A 15,507-nucleotide genomic window follows, 5' to 3' on the forward strand; every position below is an offset into this window, starting at 1 on the left:
TCCCTGCTCGCACCCGGCGCCGCCGGCCGAGCTGCCCGCTGGCCTTACCGCCTGCTGCCCCGGCTGCGGTCACGGACCCTCCCTCCAGTAAACCCAGCTTCTCGATCCGAGAGAAATTCAACTCCCGGAGCTGCCTGAGCTGCTGAGGGCTCGGGTCTCTCCCGTCCCGCAGGCTGCGGTGTGCTCGGTTGTGCGAGGGAGAGGAGCCGAGCCCGGAGGTGCGGTGGCAGCGGAGGGGATAGCGGTACCAGTGATTTCATTGGCAAGACCCCTTCAGAAAACGAGACCGCTGGCACGCCAGCTCTAGTGAATTACTGATGCCTGCTTGTAAAGCAGGTGCAGGAAATTAAATGATAATGTTATTTGAACATGATTTCACTTTGCTGCTGTTGGGAAGGCTGGAAAAGTTAATGATGGTGTAGCTGCTGTCAGTACATGTGACTGACAGAATAGCTCTGATGATGAATAAGGTGCCTTGCAAGAATAATTATAAAAATTGCATCTTAGGTATGAGATTATTTTTTTTTTTTTACAGAAAATGTGATTAGAAAAATATCTGCCACTTTCTGTGTTTTGTTAAATTTATGTGTATCTATACGCTGCAGTCGGCTTAGAAGAAAAGCTGGTACTGTCTTTAGACAAAAAGGTATGTTGTTGAAGCCAGACTGTATTTTTGTGAGATTTAAACTGTAAACTTTATACAGGCTGCTCTAGGCACTTGTATATTTTGCAAGGCAGAGAAATACCGTGCTTTGGTTTCTTTTGCACTTAATCTGAAATAATTATATATTGTCCTCGTGTGATTTGAAGTCTGCTTCAGCAGTCACTGGCAGTGTTGTGACACCAGACAGTTTAGCCAATATATTTAAAATTGAAAACCTGGGAGAAAAAAAAATAAAATAAAATTAGTCGTTACTAATAAAATGAAAATTTACTGCCCTTAAAACTAACATCTGAGTTAGTATTACTAAGGTGTTACCTCTGAGTTTAATAAAGCACTAAAGGAGTATATTTCTAATTTATTTCTAAATTTATATAAGTCTTTGTAGCTCCTTAGAACAGATAAATGATACTTTGAATGTGACTGGCAACTTTCTCTTTTCTTTACAGTTAAATTCTTGTTTGTAGTTTTCTGATGGGGTGAGGGGAAAAGAATAAGAAGAGATTGTTCTGAATATGATTATTTTCTGTTTCAGGTTTGTAACTGATTGTTCACATGTGTCCAGGGGGAGATGAAGTACACTGGATCCTGCATGGTTTGGCTTTATATGGCAGTCTTCCTCCTCCTTCCTGTTTCTACTTCCGTGGCTGTCAGTGACCAGACAGGTACACTTCCATTTCTCTTGCCCGTCACAGACCAAAGGCGTACATTTCAGTACTGAAAAAATTTGAACAAATAATGACAGTACATAGAAACTACGCAGTATGGGCAGATAAAGTTATACAAGATTTTTTTAATCTCTCTTTTTAAAAAGTCTTAAGTTTGAAGCAGTTCCAAAGCAGCCTTTCTGTTTCCTGTACTTGGAAGATCCATGTTTGGAAGCAGCTGTAGTTCCTCGGAGTTTTGTTTTGTACTTTTTCAGCTTAGCGTACAAAACAAGATTCTAAATGAGAGCTTGCAAAACTTGTGTGAACTAAATCATGTGGCTTTATCAGAGCAGATCAGTGACCACATTGACCTAAACAACCTAATGCTCATGTTAACCTCACCTAAACTTAAGCCCCAGACCAGATCATACGTTTCACAGATCTAAACAAACCCTTGTGACTAAGAAGGCAGGGGAAAGGAATATAGTGATGTTTTTAAATGTAAAAGCTGTTACCAGTCTTCTGCAGATTGTCTCATACTTCTGTTTTCTTTTTTCTCTTACTTCTCACATGTTATTTAGCGCTCTCACTTAAACTCCACTTTGACTTTCTGGAGTGTGGTAAATTCTGTCTCAAAGGCATGTCTCAGGTGCTTGTAGAATTAGGAGTTGTCAGTTTTCTAGAACTAGTCGGCCTCAGCGCATATCTCATCTTTCTAGAATTTTCCTACAGTTGTTAGCAAGGAGAATGTGCCTGTTGCTATTTAAATAGAAATAAAAAGAGTTCTTTTTCTTTTTTTTTTTAATGAAACTTATTTTTAGTAATACTGTTTTTCCAGAAACCTGATGAAAGATAATAGAAGCTATACATATTCAACATTTTTGAATCTCCATAACAGATTTGAAACTCGAGCCCAAGAAATTTAAAAAAGTAAATGAGTAGGATAATAATCCTTTTACTACTTCTGGAAACAATAAGTAGTAATATTTAATAAATAAATATAATGTGTGAGCTCTAAGGTAAGAATAATGCATTGTGAAGAGTCTGAATTTGAGTCAAAGACTTTTTTGCCTCGTATTTTTATGGCAGGAAGGCTAAGTGCTCTACTGATGAATTATTCTTAAAGCCTGTGAGTGAGCCTACATCATAGCTGTGCAATCATTCTCTTCATCTGTCTGAAAGAAGCAAAATAGGTTGCTGCCTTTGTTGTTACTAGCTGGTGAATTATGGAAGGGAAGTTTAAAAAGTGCTAAAAGGGTTTGAGTGCAGAAGGAGGTTGCCTGATAATATACATGAATAAATGTAAACTTGAAAAAAAATAAAATGCTAAGAAGCATCATCTCTTTTCTTTTTATGTTTCTTTTTTTTTCCTAATGAAAAGATGTCTTAGTAGAAGGTAGACAAGTCACAGAAGATGTGACAGATACGCAGAACTGCTAATAAACGGTGTATCTGAACTGTACATTACGTTCTGTTGCAAGTTTGTGGCTAGGCAGCCGGCAGGGAAGTTGCAGTTTTCCTTAACGAGATTACCACAAATGGATCAGAAATGGGTCCAATTCAACTGCTAGGAAGAAGAGAGAGGTCGAACCTCTCCTGAGACTAACTGGTGATGTGTAATTGGGAGAGGCTTCTGTAGTTTGAGGTGATACAGCCAGATGGTGAGTAGATAGCTGCCAGCTTGAGCAGCTCTGCTGACAGCAGGGAATAGGCTCAGAGTGAAGCCTCAAGTTGATAACGTGAAAGAGATTCTTCTAGAGACTGCAGAGATTATTGCTATCTAAAAAAAGAAATACAAGTTACAGTCCAGAAAGCTGGAGTTGAGAAATAATGGACCCTGCAGTAGTGCAGTGCTAAGGGGTACAGGTGTGTCTTCAAGCCTCTTGCTGATCTGTCCCCTTCAGCTGAACTGAGTGCTCTGTGTTGCAAAATGGTCTTGTTCTAGTTTGATAATTTGCATGCAGATGAATCTGTTACAAATTGGAAATGTGCTCACTTCAAGAAGGGAGAAATGGCTAATCTTTTTTTTTTTCTTTCTTTCTTTCTGTCATTAACGGGCTCTTTCTTGGGCCTTTGTTCTCTCTCGTACCAATTCTGTCTGTATCAGCACTGGTCCTTCAGGATCTGCCTAGGAAATCCTTTTGGTTTGCTTGCTTCAATTATTGCATTTACATCCTGAACTTTCTCACCTGATCTACTTGAGTCTAAAGGAATGGGTTTCAAATGCAGGGAAAAGTGTAAATTGAAGTTAATTTCAAGGTGGGGTGGAGGGAGGAAGTGTGTTAGGCAAAGGAAATCGTAAGAGCAAAAGAAAGGAGTAACTTACGTGTGTACGTAGGGGAGAGCTTTCTGAGCTGGAATTCTGAATATACTTTGGGAGTTACTCATTGGGTCCATAGAATCACAGAACAGTTTGGGTTGGAAAGGACCTTAAAGATCATCAAGTTCCAACCCCCTGCCATGGGCAGGGACACCTCCCACTAGCCCAGGTTGCTCAAAGCCTCATCCAGCCTGGCCTTGAACCCCTCCAGGGATGGGGCATCCACAGCTTCTCTGGGCAACCTGGGCCACTGCCTCACCACCCGCACAGGGAAAAATTTCTTCCTAATGTCTAGTCTAAATCCGCCCTCTTTCAGCTTATACCCATTACCCCTTGTCCTGTCACTACTGTTGTAATAAATAAATACCAGTATTGGAAAAAAATGTCAGAGGGTGACAGAGTAAGCTGGATCTTCTCAGAACAGTCCTCCTTAGGCTCTGGACATGTGCCAGTAACTGTTAAATTCACATCAAAATTTTCTTTCAGTTCTCATTTTTCCAGAAGTTTTGATGTGCTAATCATTCATCAGAAGGAAACACTTCTAATGTCAGAATATAGCAAATTCGAGGGAGAGGCTTCAGGAGTTTTCCACAATCATGTTTTTGATCTGACTTCAAGAATATTTTCTTCATGTTATCAGCTTACATTTTTTTTGTTGTTGGAAACATTTGGTTTTGGATCATGGACATGAGCTCTTTCTGTAGTGACATATAAAGTTCTAATTTGATCATTCCTGAATGCTTCATGTTAAGAAAATTAATAACTTTTGCCGTTCCCAGATCATTGCTGCTTTTTTGACTTTCTTTTACAATCACTGTTTTTCAAAGTCATTTGCTAACCCATGAAAAATGTAGTATAAACAAAGTCCTGGGACTGTCAGACATGGTGAATTTCCATTGCCTTGTGACATGGAATGTGTTGTGAATAGTATTGGCTCTAGATTGTAATTTTAGATAGGCACTTTAACCCAAATACAGTGAGTGGTTTCAAGTATGCAAATCAGTTCAGCTTTTTGGTTTTCATGTTTTAGTATGGCTAGATGCTTCCCAAAATCAAGATAATGGCTCTACAGTAACTCATGTACAATGTATTCATATTCTTAATATCTAATGATGAAACTTAAGGTTGGATCCACAAACTATTGTCAGCACTGCAGTGTTTAAGCAATGCTGCTACCCTTGGATTCCTTAACTTGTCGTTAAATATTAAGTCGTCTTGGGCAGTGAATAAGGAGCTTTAGGTATCTCTGAGAATGTGGTTAATGAAAGTCCGCACGCTGTGGAAAGCCCCTTTAGCTAGTAAGTAGTATGTAAGAGACACCCCAGACCACAAAGGGGAACATCCTCAGCTGCACACATTCTCCCAGCGTGAAGCCTGTAAACTAGATCAGCCCATTTTTTTATGGAAAGGTAGAGAAACAAAAGAGCACCAACTCCTACAGCCAGGATATTCACCTGGGATGTGAAGTCCTGTTTTTCACCACCTACTGTTCCTCATGGTTCTACTCTTTATCCAGCTCTCCAAGGTCTAGTGTGAGCATCCTAATAGTTAAGCTCTGTTGGTAGAGATTTCTTAATCCTGCCCACCAAAACCGTTAAAATTATTTACATAACCATTTAAATAGTCACCAGACTTAGAGGTGACTTCTTTCCTCTGTCAGCAAAGTTGTAGATTCTGTCTCCTTCGTTCCTCTTCCTTGCCTTAATTAACACATGTATTGTAATGTAGTGTGATGTGGCTTACAGAATAAAAAAGGAAAACAAAAATATCACATCTGATTTTCTGGTACTTCTATACATGAGGCTACAGGTATGTAGGAAATCTGAATTCTTGACCCTCTCGAAAGCAGGCCAGCTGGGTCTGCTTATCTTCAGTACAAATTCCTTTGAGGTGGACTCACTGAATGTAATTGCTGACACTTGCAGGTATGTAGTACTCTCTGAAGAAGTTCTCTATGCATATATATTTATGAAGCCTAATCCAGTAAGAGTGTGAGACAAATCCTAGCTAATACAGGTTTCTGTCTGAAGCTTGAGTCCGACATAGGATGTGGGTATACGTTAGGTGGGGCTTTGTTGTTTGGCCATGTTCATTTGGCTGGTCATGCTTACTGATGGAAACCTTGGTGCCCTTGCAGTGTGCACATCGGTGGTGTTAGATGGCAGCTGAAAACTTCACCTGAACATAAAGTGTAATTATAAAGTAGCAGGTAGGTACTTGTAAAGTGAATCTAGCCATTGCAGGTTAGAGTTGATCTGGAGGAGCCAAGACTGCTTTTTAGGAGCTACAGTTTCCAGTCAGGAAGTGCACACAAGAAATGGCTGTAAGACTGAGACTGAAGCATGCACCAGAGTCTCCTCTGTCCTCATTTGCACGGAAAGGAAAACTGGGCATGGGGCCTAAATGGAAGCTGCAGTGTGCTTCAACAGGTGCTCTGATCATTCCAGGAATTCAGAACATGCCATTGCATGTTGCAGCAGATAAATCCAGATGCAATGCCATTACTTTAATTTTTTTGTATAACACTGCTAGAAAACAAAACAAAACAAAATTTACTAGTATCTTATTAGAGAGACAGAGGATCAATGATCTATGATATACCTGCTTGATATATATAAATACATATTTTCAAGGTTATCGGCTTGATTTTATAGTAATAATCTCCTACATAGAGCTCATGGATTTTTCAAGATTAAGGTATGTAATTTGTCCTATAGATAGGTGATCTCATTAATTTAAAGGTATGCTAACCTCAGCTTTGACATCACCATTTTAATATGAATTGGGGACTTCAATCCAGACAGACCCAGTTTTATCACATGCAGAGCAACCTACTACGTTCAGACAAGGTTACCCCACCGCAAAATCTAAGCTCGTTCTTTTTGCTGCTTCATTAGTTTTATAGTGATGTATTCTAAAAGGACAGGTAGGTGCATGGTTTCGATGCCTGGGTTAGCGGTACGGGTTTGTCTTGTTCTTTTTCTTTCCTGAGTGTCTTCAAACAGATCTTCTAATTCAGCTACCCACAGGCTGAATGGGTAAACTGTTTTGTGTCTCAGGCCAAAGGAAATTCCAAGATCTGCTAGCAGTACTAAAAATCTTTAAAAAGCTAACTTTTTGACTATACAAACTATACCTGTGGAAAGAATTTTCATTGATCTATACCAATGAAAACTGTTGGGTTTTGGTATGGAGAAGTTTTTAGAGTTTTGCCTTAGTTCTCTGGTGAAAAGAAATGCATTGGGCTAAAGGAGCGCATCAGCAACATGAGATGGAAGATTTGTAGTAACCCTTTCAGTTCTTCTGGGGATATAGAATACAACCAAATAAGTAACACTTACATGGCCTGTATGTGCTGTGACTGTTATGCCACTGATAAAAATAGGTCCACAGTCCAGTCTGTGGCATGTGAGGAATCGTTGCTATCATCTGGATAACGCAGAAATTGAGGCTTGAGTCTTTATTTGGACTTGGAAGAAAGTGTTTGGGGGCCATAAACTAAATCTTCATAGTCTTGAGCCACTCAGCCCTCATGTGAGTTAATGCCGGGAAAAAAAAAAAAAAAAAAAAAAAAAAAAAAGAGCACAGTTGTGTCCCAGGTTCTCTAGAGCTTACTACAGCAGTTCAAGGTAAAATCAGCAGTAATATTTGTCTGCTCTTGTAATACGTACTATAAAATAATTTAACCAAAAAGGGAATCTGCCACATAGTCTTCATATATATATATATATTAAAAAAATCTTGGTTAGAAAACATGTAGAGTTCAGAAAACCATTTGTCATTGTACGTGTGACACTATTGTGGCTACAGCCATAACAGGCTTCCTTTACACCAACATCTTTCTTATAGCTGTACTTGTGTAAATCTGCTATAGATATACTCCTTGTTTTAGAGTAGCTATAGATAAAAGCCTGTAATTTAATAATCTGTATAAGTGGTTGAAGGCTGAGGTTTGTAGATTAAAGGGTATCTAAGGTGATCCTGTTTCTGTCCCGTGGTGTGTGTGTGTATGTCAAATGGTGTATTGAAATTGCTGTGTTAGTATGTAACTCTAGTACGTAAAACGCCCTGCAAACCAAGAATGATGAAACATATAATTTCTGTTTCAGAGATTCCAACATGAATGTTCTTGACAGTTCTGCATCTTTTCTGGGGAAAGGGAAGTTAGTATTTTTAATGCATATGTTTAGTCTCATTTGTCATTAAACTATCTATCTGTATAGGTAGATGCATGTGTATACACATATTTATGTATATATGTGAAGGAAAGAAAGAATACATTATTTTAGAGCCTTAGAAATTAATTTATGAGTGATGTACAATTATAGACTGCAATTTAGATGTAAAGGACATGAAACTTGATGAATCCTACAAAAAAATGTCTTCCATCCAGTCTGTTCTTTAAGTAGTTGAAATAGCTTTGATTAACCATGTTGTCAGGAGGTGTCTTTGTATTACATATAATTTAGTTTCACTTTTACTGTTTAATCCAGATCGAATACTGTAAGATGTTTAAGAGATTGGAAGACTTTTGAAGGATAATATGCTTTCTACATTGCTAGAGAATGAATGACAGATTTCACATGCTTCAAGATTCCCCATAGAGCTATTTTGAATGCCAACTTTCAGTCTGGATGCTTTTTGAAATCTTTAAATATAGATGATTTCCAGGTTAATGGTAGGACATTCCTCCTTACTTTTCTCATTGAACTGACACTTCAGAAAGCCCCTCGACCTTCAGTGTTCAGCAGCTTCAGATACACCATCTTTTTAGTTGTGTCAGCTCAACATGGAACTCTGTGCTTGATAAGCACATGGGTCTAATCTTGCTTCTCATTTTATGTTTGATAGTTTTATTAGAGTTCAGTAGGGCTATTTGCAAAGTTTGTTGAAGAGCTCTATTTCTGACCCATGCACAAAAGTGACATTTCTCTGTGCTTGCTGCTTCGAAGTGTCTATTCCTGTGTATATATGAAAAAAAGAGAAGAAAGGATTTTATGCAAGTAAGATACTTAATAATACAAGTTTTGATCAAAGTGTGCAGTTAGGTTTAAGTTTAGAATGTACCATGTTCCAAATTTTAGAACATTCTGCTTTTTTTTACGTAAATGCTTTGGTTTAGACTTAACCCCTGTAAAGCTGCATAATTTTCCACCTTTTATTTTTCAAAATATAAATATTGCTTACATTGTTTATTATATGATATGATTATATCCTTGTTAATAGGCATTTTGAAATTACTGTTTACTGAAGTCATGGTAATCAAGCATTTATACTTTATTTTTTCATGTTCATTAATGAAGGAAAAAGATTTTTCTAATAATAATATATTTTCTAATAATATAGAAAATATTCCAATAATTTGAAATAAAAACCACTTAAAACAGATGTTATTGCTTTATAGAGTATTATAGATGGAAAGAGCTTTGTAAGAATTTAGTGTTTTTCTTCTGGTTGTATTGTTCTTGTGAGCTTCGATCATAAACTGCTACATTAAAATGTGACAAAATTTGTATCTCCTTATATTGTTAGAAGTGTAGCAGGAAATGTGACATATCATTGCTCATTTAGATTTTGTAATATGGTTTATTGCTATTTTTCGTATCCTAAAGAAACAAAAAGAAACATTCCTATCAATATTACTGTCACTGTCATGATGGTTTGTTTGGATTCGGTTTTGTTTGATAGAACTTTGTCGTGGATTATAAACTGTATTCTCTTGAAGGTGCTGTGTGTCCTTTACTGAAAACAGCTGTCCATCATCTCAAACAAATCAACAGAGACACTCTTGGTGTTTCAGGTAAATGACTGCATTAATATGGATCTCTAAATTAATTGATTAGTAGTGGATGTAATCTTAGTCCAAATGAAGCTGGTTTTAAAACTGAAAGGACAACCCCATGTTCCAAAAATTTGTGTTGTTTCTGGGAAGGTAGGGTTAAAATCAAAACATGTTGTTCTTGGAAAGTATTGGTTCAAGTTCTGCAACCATACTCGTTTCCGTTGTTTGTCCCAAACATCCTTCGTTCTTATCGGATCCGATGATAAAAGGAAATAACAAATGCACTTCTCAGGTCTTGGTCATCTGCTGAGAGTTTTTTGCACTGGCAGTTTCTCTGGCGATAAAATGAATATTGGAAGTTTCTCAGACGTAAAGTACTGGTTTTCAAAACAGCTTGTCAGTCTGTACTCTAGAAAGTCATTAAGCATGCTGAAAGTCAGTATTTACCTCCATTTTAAAAATGACATTAAATAAACTAAGTCATTGTATTGTATTCCATAGGGTTTGATCTGGCAGAAAGCTTTTCTTTGAGGCAAACATCTTGTGGAGGGGAAAAAATCTGCTTTAAACTGGGAAGCGCGCCTCTTGTCAGAGACACCAAGTAAGTAAGATATTACTTTCATCCTAAATCTTAAAAGACAAATTTCAGACTAAATGCTCCTAATGAACTGAAACACTGAGCAGTGTATCCAAAGGGTGCTACAGAAAGGCAAGTATGTCTGTTACCAGGCATTTTCACCTGTAACAGTTTTTTCTTCAGAAAGGTTTTGATTCAGGTGTGTTTTTTCTTCTAGAATCTGTACGTAGCTAGGTAGAAAGTTAATTGCAAGTGTCTTTTTCTCAAATCATGATTCTGATACTGAAAACTTTAGTGTTTATACTTAAATATTTATAAAACAAAGGGAAAAAAAGAACTTTCAGGATACGACAAGAAGTGTTACAGGAATCTTCCCTCAGTGAAGTGGGTTGTCCTGTTTCTCATTACCGCTGGCGGGATTAAAAAGAGAGTGTAACCATTTCCTTAAATGCTATATTTTCATGTGTGTTTTGGTTTGGTTTTTTCCAGTGGAATTGGCATCTTGCTTTTGAGCAACAATGGAACGGTGCATTCTCAGTGTAGAGGTGAAACTGGGCAGCGTCCTAATCCGACACAGGGTGGGATGAAGGGCAGAGACTGCATGAAAAATCAAAAAGCAGGCAAAAGAGAGCAAGGTACAATGGGACTGGATGGATTTAAGTTTGCACAGGGACAAGGAAATGGCAAGAAGCAGTTAGGAATGTAGTTTCAAGTTCCCTGTGCTCAGTGGAGAGAGAAAAAGAGAGAGAGTCATCTTAGAGCTTCTTGGTTGGGATGTGCTCTGAGTCATGGGGCTGTGGTTTCCGTACAGAGTGTTCCTGCGATGAGGGGGAACGCAGCTGTATTCCTGGGTCTTCAGGTTGGGTGTTCTCTGTTGAGAAAGGTCTGGCTCCAGCTTGCCAAGGAGAAAATACACCCAGCCCTCAGGCTTCCCCTTTGGGCAGAGCAGAGAGGGGCTGTGGGCAGCAGAAGGACAGGATAGAGGGAGAAGAGAGGAACTGGGGGCACCCAGAAATGAAACAAAGTGCTCTTTGGGAGAGAAGAACGATGAAAGAAATAGGACCTAAATAGTCTAGATTACTAGATAGCTTCCAAGTTTTTCTGAGGTGTTGGATACTGTAAGTGGTAAACTTTTACGCTTGTGTAATTCTGCAGAGTTAAAGTTAATTGCTGGCTATTTTTTTAAATACCTTGAAAATTTGCTATTGAAGGAAAAACTACTAGATAAAATTACTTGACACAGAGAGCACTTTGTTTTTATCAGAGCCTTCCCAGTATTACCAAGATTGTTGTTAGGAGAGAAACAGATAAAATTAGGTACCACTCATGTGCTTCTTTACTAAAAATATTTTGGAAGTTTGTCAGTAAAAAAACTTTAAAAAAAAAATCCATTATTCATTTTGCAGGTTTTTAAAGACTTTTTTCAATGGATGGGAATTTGAGGGAAATGTGAAACTATAGAAGAGCAGAAAATCAAGGCAATAACAAAAAATGTGGGGCAATTTTCTTTTAGGAATAAGAAGCTAAGTAGTCCTTTGTGTGCACTGAAACACATGTTGCAAGCTGACTTTACTCTGAAACTGTAAGAAAATCAAGGCCAAAAATAAAGTGAGAGGAGCTAGAAACTGGAAAAGGGTGAATGATTTGAAACTCCTGTTTATTTAAGGGAAAATTCACAATTCAAACAGATGTGTTTGTAAGAATTTGGTGTTTTTGGAAGAGGTCGGACAGGTGATTTTGAAGTTGAAAAATGTCAAGCTTTTCCCCTAGCTTTTATTAGTAGGCCTGAATACTAATGTCTGTGCTTTATGTTCTTTTTTTTACAAATGGTTTATTAGTGGTGGCAATGAAAAGGGGGAATTCATGTCATGGCTGATAGCTGTGGCTTGGCAAAGCCTTAACTCTTAGTGGTTGCAAGGAAAATACTCTAGGAAGACAGATTTTTTTTTTTTTTCCTGTATTTTATCTGTTCACCTTTTTGGAGGGAGCTTGACTCTGAGACAAAAATGGCTATTTTTTCTTCATTTTCAGCGTAACTTGGGCAGGGGATGAAGAATTTCTGTAAACAGTAAACCTGGAAGGCAGGTGATTTGGCTTTAATGGTCACTTGCTTTTCCCATTCCTCTCCCTCTCCGTTGTTTTCTGCTGTGTATCCTCGTTGAAGAGAAACTAAAGACAAAATCTTTCCAGTTTCCCCTAAAAATATGTGTATCTAATGGATGGAAGTTTTAGCTGGATGAAGCAACTAAGATTGTTATTAATAAGATGTGTAACAATGCTAATGTATGAATAAAGTTAGTCTGAAAATTGATATCCCTTTATGGATGTTAATAAGGTACAGGATAAGCTTTTCTGTCCGCTTGCTGCAGAAGTAAATAGTACTTCTTACATGTATCTCACTGAACAAAAAAAAGTTTTAAAAGTCTTTTCAATAGCATTCAAGCATTGCAGAATTTCTCTTAAATCCTAGTTGTTCATGCAACAGCCTTGCTCGTGCTTTTTTAACCTTTCTTCACAGAGAAAGGCATGTCATCGTTAAGGAGAGAATTTACTTTCTTTATTCAATATGTTGAATATACAATAGCTTCCTGTTGTTGAGATAACACTTCAGACAAGATTTTTTTTTAATTAAAAATACTTTAAACAAATAATTTTTAATCTTCTGAACTTCTGAGTTGTTTTTTGAAATAAGGGCAGAGGGCAGTCAGGAGCACAAAGGCAGGTTTTGACATGGTGGGGTTACAGTGAAGGCTGATCAGGGACTCAGATATCTGTCATCATAACCTTATACTTTATCTCAGTTACCCATGGACAATGTCTTGTAATAGAGTATTTTTATTTGAATCTCCTTCTCTGACATTATGTCGGATAGTGTGGTTCCAGACCCCTTGCATTATTAGATACACGGAGGTTTTTAGGGTCGTTCTGCCTCAGAAAATACGTTAGTAGACGTGGTGTGCAGTAAGCAGCAGAACAGTGTTTGTTATCCATCCTGCAGGAAACTGGGAGTATCTGATTAAGCTGACTAGCAAGTATCAAGTAACTTAGCACATGTCCTCTTGCATTTCATTCATTCAGTTGTAGTGTGGGTAATAGAAAGCTATGCTGTGCCATTTTTTCTTCTGTGATGCCATTTTGGTTTTTTTTCAATGGACCTGGAGTAGTGTTGCACCTATTTATATGTTGTGAATAATTTACAATGCAGTGTCAGCTTGGGAAATTGATTATGTCTATTTATGTTGGATTTTGGTTGTCTCTGTATCTCTTTTGGTGAGGCAGTTATGTACGTATTTTCTCTTGTGATAGGAGGTGCTTAGCTTTTCTTATGCTTCACATACATGGCTATTAAATATTAATTCTAATCAGTTCATATTTTCAGGATTGAAGAGTGGTTTTTAAATGAAAATACTGTGAGTTACTTATTGAAATTCTTACGTGGACTTTAGTAGAAGTTATTCCTGAGCAAAGTAGTAGAATTGAACCTTTGAATCCTAAGGAAATCACAGTAAAATACAGTTATGCAGACAATCTAATTTTATAGTCATAATGTTTTAATTTGATTTCAATAAATACAGTATGGAGTCACATTTGGTTATCTAATTGAACACGTACTGCCTACGCAGTGTATTTCACTTTGGCATAGGGCTTGCTAACAAAAGCAGCACAGGGCACTGTACTGATAGCAACTCCTTTAGAGCTGCCAGCAGTATTCAGTACTTCTGGATGTGAGGCTAATCTTTGCTCTTTAGTTGCCTTAGAGTAAATAACAGCATGCTGAAATAATTTTGCTGTCCTCTAAAGACGGATCAGATGCCAGTTGTTCCTCATTCTCACTTCTCTGGGTTGCTGGTGGGCCATTTCTCTTCTCTGAGAGCGCCAATAAAGGACATAGTAAGTAGATTTCGGCTGAGTTTCAGAATGTTTTTGAAATGGATGTTGATGATTAGCAAATCTCAGTGGCACAGTCGTGGCTTTCTTATTTTGTAGTTTGGTTTGACAAACCGTATTAATTTACTGAAGAGATTATCGTAGCTGGCTGTTAAATGATCTCAGAGTTACAGCGGTTGGGATTACTCTCACATCTTTTTTAGGAATTCTTCCCCTTTTGGTGTAAGATACTGCGAAAGAGCTTGGATTTTGACTGTATTTGGACTACTGAGCTTCATCAGCAATGTTGTCACTCCCTGCTGCCAGAAGAACTGTGGCTGTGGCTTGGGCCATATTTCAGAGAAATTGTTTCACCCCCTTGTGATGTCTAGTTGCTGGATGCAGAAATACTGTTCCCACTTCTGTCACTGTATTCCAGGCTTGAGAATTATTTCTGCTAAGAACAGAAATCAATGATGAAAGAATATTTATGTGGAGTTTTTTGTTTGTTTTTAATGCTAGCCTTTTTAATCACAAAAAATAGATAGGGAATTGCATTTCCTAGAGCGCAGTTGGCATCGAGCAAGGCAGTTTCTGTGCTCAGCCTTTTCATAGGCACCTATCTCTGTCTTTGCAACTATTTACTTTGTTCTCTGGTTGTATCTGATGAGACTTCTTTCTTCACCAAAATAGTAAATACAGAGATCCTTGCATATGACTTCATCAGTCAGTGAATGTCCATGTGGGCATGACATAGATGACACCAATGACATAGATGATGGGATTGAGTGCACCCGCTGTAAATTTGCGAATGACACCAAGCTGAGTGGTGAGGTTGACACCCCTGAGGGACAGGATGCCATCCAGAGAGACCTTGACAAGCTGAAGAAGTGGGCTTGTGAAAACCTCATGAGGTTCAACAAGGCCAAATGCAAGGTCCTACACATGGGTCATGGCAACCCCCAGTATCAATACAGGCTGGGGGATGAGGAGATTGAGAGCCGCCCTGCAGAGAAAGACCTGGGTGTCCTGGCGGATGAGAAGTTGAACATGAGACAGCAATGTGCAGTTGCAGCCCAGAAAGCCAACTGTATCCTGGGCTGCATCAAAATAAGTGTGGTCAGCAGGTTGAGGGAGGTGATTCTCCCTCTCTACTCTGCTCTTGTGAGACCCCACCTGGAGTACTGCACCCAGCTCTGGAGCCCTCAGCACAGGAAGGACATGGACCTGTTGGAGTGAGTCTAGAGGAGGGCCACGACACGAAAATGAGGCCTGGAACACCTCCCCAGTGAGAGGCTGAGAGAGTTGGGGTTGTTCACCTTGGAGAAGAGAAGACTCCGAGGAGACCTGATTGCAACCTTTCAGTACCTAAAAAGGCAGCTTATAAGAAAGATGGAGATAACTTTTTAACAGGGCCTGGAATAATAGGACAGGGGGTGTAATGGCTTTAAACTAAAAGAGGAGAGGTTTAGACTAGATATAAGGAAAAAATATTTACACTTAGGGTGGTGAAATACTGGAACGTGTTGCCCAGGGAGGTGGTAGATGCCCTGTCCCTGGAACCGTTCCAGGTCAGGTTGGATGGGGCTCTGGGCAACCTGATCTAGTGGAAGATGTCCCTGCTCACTGCAGGGGGGTTGGACTAGATGACCT

At 38.6% G+C, this 15,507-nt stretch overlaps 1 protein-coding gene across 1 annotated transcript in view; it reads left to right on the forward strand.

Annotated features, from left to right (window-relative positions):
* Positions 1–1,192: 1,192 nt before the first annotated feature.
* The window catches only part of LOC104461307 (collagen alpha-1(XIX) chain-like), a gene marked incomplete at its 3' end in the record, with an annotated part of 45,566 nt that continues 31,251 nt past the window's right edge, over positions 1,193–15,507 (forward strand). Inside the window, exons 1-3 of the mRNA XM_010072844.1 lie at positions 1,193–1,326; positions 9,354–9,428; positions 9,912–10,011. Coding sequence (XP_010071146.1) covers positions 1,233–1,326; positions 9,354–9,428; positions 9,912–10,011 — 269 coding nt within the window. The remainder of the gene's footprint in view (positions 1,327–9,353; positions 9,429–9,911; positions 10,012–15,507) is intronic.

The sequence above is a fragment of the Pterocles gutturalis genome, unplaced genomic scaffold (genome assembly GCF_000699245.1).
Source record: "Pterocles gutturalis isolate BGI_N339 unplaced genomic scaffold, ASM69924v1 scaffold29057, whole genome shotgun sequence".
Classification (NCBI taxonomy): domain Eukaryota; kingdom Metazoa; phylum Chordata; class Aves; order Pterocliformes; family Pteroclidae; genus Pterocles; species Pterocles gutturalis.